This window comes from Octodon degus, unplaced genomic scaffold (assembly GCF_000260255.1).
Source record: "Octodon degus isolate 3935 unplaced genomic scaffold, OctDeg1.0 scaffold00019, whole genome shotgun sequence".
NCBI lineage: Eukaryota > Metazoa > Chordata > Mammalia > Rodentia > Octodontidae > Octodon > Octodon degus.
The window spans coordinates 4,308,425-4,314,561 of record NW_004524595.1 but is presented as its reverse complement, the minus strand read 5'-3'; the positions used below and the strand labels follow the sequence as shown (position 1 = coordinate 4,314,561).

General features: G+C 39.0%; 1 protein-coding gene and 2 pseudogenes across 4 annotated transcripts in view; 1 reads left to right on the top strand and 2 right to left on the bottom strand.

Moving 5' to 3' along the window:
- The window catches only part of Rbks (ribokinase), a 113,245-nt gene that overhangs the window by 69,379 nt on the left and 37,729 nt on the right, over positions 1 to 6,137 (bottom strand). For all 4 annotated transcript variants that reach the window (XM_023711101.1, XM_004627390.3, XM_004627391.2 and 1 more), the window contains 2 exons: positions 3,075 to 3,138; positions 1,353 to 1,415 (listed from right to left, as the gene is read on the bottom strand). In XM_023711101.1, coding sequence (XP_023566869.1) covers positions 1,353 to 1,415; positions 3,075 to 3,138 — 127 coding nt within the window. The remainder of the gene's footprint in view (positions 1 to 1,352; positions 1,416 to 3,074; positions 3,139 to 6,137) is intronic.
- On the bottom strand, positions 2,060 to 2,753 carry LOC105741671 (annotated as a pseudogene).
- Positions 5,865 to 6,137, top strand: part of LOC105741670 — a 1,156-nt pseudogene continuing 883 nt past the window's right edge.

The following is a 6,137-nucleotide window of genomic DNA, read 5'->3' as shown; positions in this document are numbered from 1 at the left end:
TTACTGTTTTTAAAGACAAATGTTTCAACTATGGTAAAGTCTTCTGGCAGAATTAGTTGTAAACATAGACTTTTAAGATCTGATTGTTGTTTAAAGCAGACAAATTGAACTTTTTTTTTTTTTTTTTGGCAGAACCAGGGATAGAACTCAGACCCCTGTGCTTGCCAGGGAAGCACTTATTCTACTGAGCCATCTCCTCGGGCCCTGACAAACTGAACATTAAAGGTAAGATAGAAATACATACTTGGTTGCTATCATTTGTTCATTAAATATTCTATAAATACCATTCATAAAATTTTCTTTTGCACCTATTTACATTTACTTATGTAGTGTAATGGAAACGATGAACGTGCGATGGCTTCTGGAGACAAATGTCAACTCTGAGTTTTCATGACGGGTAAAGGGTCATTACAGCATGATATAAATGTCATTTGGCTGTAACTTAATGTATGAAGCACGATCAAAGACTATGGTAAATATTTAAGTTTTAAAAAATTTATTATAGTAAGATACATCACCAGCCATCTCTCTCAAAGTCTCCTTTGCTTTGAATACACTTATTCCACTGTTCTTACCACTAATTCCACTGTTCTTTTTTTCTTTTTCTTTCCTTTTTCCTTTTTGAGATCACACCATCTCAGTTGCTGGCTCAGCATGCCCTGGGGGTGGGGCTGGATAATTCCCAGCCACTGCACTCTGCCTAAGCAGGTGCTTTAGTCCGCTGAGCCATCTGGCTGGCCCTTCTGGTCACTTCTGAGGCAGTTCTGGAAGTCGTCTATTGTGAATGCCTTTAGTTGTGCTGTTGTGGCTATCTCAGTGCCCTGAAGTGATTCCAAATATTCACCTTTCACAGTCATTTTGACTTTGGGGAAGAGCTAGAAGTCACATAGTACCAGATCCAGTGAATAAAGAGAATGAGGACACCCTTTAATGCTTTTATTTGACATCAATTCCCATAAATCAATGAAATCAATGAAAGGTGAAAAAAAGTATAATGATATTTAAGTTAAAAATGTATTACAGAAAGAGACACCTTGCCACTCATTTCCACTTCAAAATACTCATGTCATCATTTTTGGCCATGTGTCTTTTGAGTGTAGTAATTTCTGTTTTTTTTCATGCTCTGCATTTTTTGATCACCCCTTACATATTGAATGGACACTTTTATATTTTAAGTGGTCATCACAGGAAGTATAAAAGAAGGGAAACACATATTTGGGTTGGAAAAACCATTGGATAGGCCTTCGAATGGCATATATAGCAAGAGGTCCATAGGTCTAGGATCAAATTCCCAAGCCAGTTGTGGAAATGAACTGTTTCAGGAAATGACATGTCAATACGTTAATACATACCTTCATTATTGACAATTATAGAAGCAGCTCCAGTAGCAGCATCTTTAGTCTGATATGTAAATTCTACAAGAAAAAAGAAAATTACAATCATGTACAGGCAACCTGGCATGGATAATTTATTTTAACAATTTCAATGTGACACCAATCCTTGGAAAAAGTTTTTAACCTTTAACCATCTGGAATGAGTTAGAAAATAAGTAATTAGTGCTAATTTATACCTATCACCTATACAATGAGGAAAATAAGCATCATTATATTTAGTGGCACCTTTTCTCTATAACAGTAACAACCTATCAAATCACCCCAGTTCCAATTTCCCCAAATTATTCATAGTTGCATACATATGCATGTTCTAGGCCACTACATTTATTTTCTCTAGAGAAATAAATGACACATTTGAGATAAAAACAAAAGATTAAACACATAAAATGAACTTGTTTGATTTTCTTCATTCTCACAAGCCCTGCACTTGGTTGAGAATCATGGCCGGGCACATAAAGAGAATACTGACGAGACAGCCCTTAGCAGTAGCAAAGAGCTCTGGACAGGAGTCAGAAGACCTGCGTTCTAGTCCTGGCTCTACCTCTGACTAGCTCTGTGCTCTTGGAAAAATCATATAAGCCCTCTGGAGCTTCAGTTTTCTCTTCTGCGACAATGTTTTTAGCCTCAGTGATTTCTATGATTTTTTTTTTTTTTTAACATGCACATAGAACAATAAACACCTTTATTACATGAGTTAAACCAGGAGGGAAGGTTTATTTGCCTTTCTGGGCCTTGATTTTCCTCAGATAGAACTCCAGCTCTTTGCCCTCTAGCACATAGCCATCTGCTCGGCCACACTGGCCTGGTCTTGATGCAATACAGGCAAGAAGCTTGCCCTGCTGGAACTGCTCCTCCAGAAGACTGCTGATCTTGGCGTTCTTTTTCCTTTCATCATACTTCTTTTGAATTTTCTTTGATCGTTTTTTGTTTAAAATCTCCTCCTCCTCAGGAGTCAGCTTGGCCCCCTTTTTTCGGCCCAGGGGCAGTGCATAGTGGGATTCATACCACTGTCGGTACGGCATGCTGTCAATGAGCACAATGCAGTTCTTCACCAAGGTCTTGGTGCGGACCAGCTCCTTATTGGATGCATTGTAAACAACATCAATGATCCTTGTTTTTCGAGTACAACACTCAGAGCCCCAGGAGAAGTTTCCCACATCTAGCCGCAGGGCTCGGTACTTCTTGTTGCCTCCTCGAACTCGGACTGTGTGTATGCGGCGGGCGCCAATCTTAGTGTTGGCAGCAGGGTGCCCCAACTCATACTTCTGCTTCTTGTGATAGGGCTTTCTTTTGCCCCCGGTCTTGCAGCGCTTGTGCCAATTGTCCCGAGAGATGCCCATCGCTCGGCGCCGGCTGGAAAGAGCGATTTCTATGATTGTTTTCAGCTATAACATTGTGGTTTTTTTTTTTTTTTTTTTTCCTTGAAATACCTTTTGTGAAATGCAGCTCCTGTTTTTCCTGTTCATATAACCATGAGATGAAGGTTCTTTTATTCCCATGTGAAGGGGTACACAAGAAAGAATCCATGAGGAGAACTTAGGCAAGATCAGGTAAGGCTGTGCATAAAAGCTTTCTGGCCACCAGAGGAGGATCTAATAATTCTATTCTATGTTCAATTTTCTTATAACAAGATTGCAGAACGAAGTTATAAACACTAACTTTAGAAAAGATAAATTTTACCTGTAGAAATATCATTCTGTCTTAAGTTTTCTATGTAATCATTGCCAAAAGAATCTTTGCCAACCTGTACCAAAGAAATGATGAACATTAGATCTTTTACATTTAGTAAAATGCTACAATGTAGTTTTTAGAATATTTAGCATTTTAAAAGGGCATATCCGCACAGTACTTTATAAACATTAATTAATGCTCTTAATGTAAGATGATAGACTTGATTTCAGCCCAAAGAATTGTTACATACTGCATTAATGTTCCACTTATACCTACCAAAAATGAGAGACATTTAATGATGGTTACAAGTTCTATAGCTTTATTCTCACTTTGATCTGTTCATTTGACAACTGCACTGAGATGGTGCTGTCCATCATCAATCCTCAATATGTATGAAGGATCTCATTGTTCACACTATAAATGAAGACATTTTTATAACAACTTGCTTCATATTCTAGAATCTTCTTCCTTCTTGTGGCTCTGTGATTTAACCTAGGGTGTGAAACATACACACACACACACACACACACACACACACACCCACACACCCTCTGCATTCAAACTCTGTTCTATTTTTTTTTGAGGAACCAGGGATTGAACTCAGGCCTTAGGCTCTTGCGCTTGCCAGGCAAGCACTTATTCTACTGAGCCATCTCCTCAGTCCCCTGTTCTATTTTTTTAAAGTTTTGTATGTTGAACATACTAGGCAACTACTCTACCTCTGACTCACACCACCCAGCCCTGGAATCTTTTTGTCTTTTTCTCTGACTTTCTTACGAGGGACGAGCAGCAAGGAATTTCTAAAGCCTTAGTTAACTTGGGTAATTTGATATAGTAGGATTCTATTGATTTTGTATCCTGGCATTCATTCTGTAACAACACTTTGAATTGTCTTTTGCATAGTCATTCTTATCCTATTCATAAACAACATGATTAGGTTGATCAAGGGACCTGGGACTGATTAAAAAGCTACTCTGGTCACAGTGATAAGTTCATGAATAGATGCATGACCTCAATTGGTCCACTAAGAATCAATCCAGGAAATCTTATTGAGGCTTTTGGGGAAGATAAGCTGTTTTCACAATAAGATTTATAGGTGTAAGATAATGTAAGCTGGGAGTCACTGAGGAGCGTTACCTGGCTGGCCTGAATAAAAAGAGTGAATAATAAGACTACGAAATGATGACAGCTATTGAGATACAGATTCCTACTATCCTGATGGATACCTAAATGGCCTCAGCACAGCTCTGTCATTGGGTCTTTCAGCTACATGAGCCAATATATTCCTTTTTCCCCTCTAAATCAATCTTGAATTTGGTATTTACTCAAAAAGTCCTAACTAGCTTCAAGAGCCAGTTAGCTTGCTCTGACTCTCAACCATAATTCAAGTAGTTGTGCTTTTGTCTGGATAGAAAGACCAAGGTCCTGCTTTGTGGCCCACATTGGTCACTGGATCTCCCTCCATTCTGTCAGAATGACTGTGAATCCTAATCATCTCCTTCCTTAGCTTTTACAACAGGGACTCCTCTGCCACCCCCTATAGGCCATACCTCTGGGTCTAGGGCTCAACCCCAAAAGGCTACTATTGGCAAGGCCTTTGGCATCAACTGCTGGCATGGCCACATATACCTCCTTCTGCCCTGTTCTGGTCCAGTGCTATGACTACTGGGCATCTCTAGTATCTTCTACTATGCCTCTCTGATGTGAATGTTTTGTCTGACTGCCACTTTAGCTAGACACTGGTCTGACCTCTACTGTTGGGACTATAGAAGAATTTATAAACTAGTGGTTGAGACTCAGCTATGACTACTGAATGTGTGCTTTTACTACTTTAAATAAAACAAACCGCTGGGGAGATGGCTCAGTGGAATAAGCGCTTCCCTGGCAAGTGCAAGGGCCTGAGTTCAATCCCTGGTTCTGCAAAAAACCAAAAACCAAACAACAACAACAACAACACAACAAAAACAAAAACAAAAAAACCCCAAACCTTTATTTTTAAAAGTAGTTTTTAAGTTTTCAGTAAAAGCAAGTGGAAAGTACAGAGTTTCTGTATAACTTACTACCTTCCCTAACTTCTATTATCAACATCCTGCTCAGAGTGGTACATTTGTTATAATCTATGAACCTATACTGACACATGTAAACTATATACTTTACACCAGGGTTCATTCTTTCCCCTTTGACCCTGGAGGTTGTACCAGGGACCTTGAATATGCTATGTTCCATCTGTGAGTTACGGTACTCTCCAACACTGGGGTTCACATTCTGTATGTTTTAAGTGTATAATGTCACATGTCCACCATTATATTACCATAAAGGAGAGTTTCTCTGCCTTTAAAAAAAATTCCATACTCTGCCTATTCAATCCTGTCCTTCCCTCAGCCCCTGGCAACCACTGATCTCTTCACTGTTTTGAGTTTCATTTTTCCTAGAATGTCACATTGTTGGACTCACATAACATACAGCTTTTCCAAACTAGCTTCTTTCACTTACTAATATGCATCTAAGCTTCCTTATCTTTCTGTTTCCTAGTAGCTCACTTTCTTTTAGTGCTGAATAATATTCCATTGTCTAGATGGAGCACAGTTTATGTGTCCCCACTTGCTAAGGACATCTTGCTAGCTTTCAAGTTTTAGCAATTATGCATAAAGCTTCTATAAACATTCAAATGAAGGGTGGTGCATGGTGCTTCACTGTCTTTATTAACGTCAAAAAATATGGCACTTGACTTCTGAGCTGGCGCTGGAGGTCCTGTGAGGAGAGATGCAGGGAAGGATCTATCCTATCTGTTGAATAACTATGGAAGAATATCCCAAAATAGAGAAAACTGGAGAAAGTACTCAAGGAGTTGTAGATAAGGGTAGACACAAAACTACAGGTCAAGTGGTAGCCATGAAGAAAATCAGACTAGAAAGTAAAGAGGAAGGGGTTTCTAGCACTGCAATTCAGGAAATTTCTCTATTAGTTCTTTATAGATTGTAGAGAGCAGACCTTTGTCTGAGTATTTATTTGTCATGATTTTTTCCAAATTTGTGGGTTGCCTTTTCACTTTGTTGGTAATTTCTTTTGACG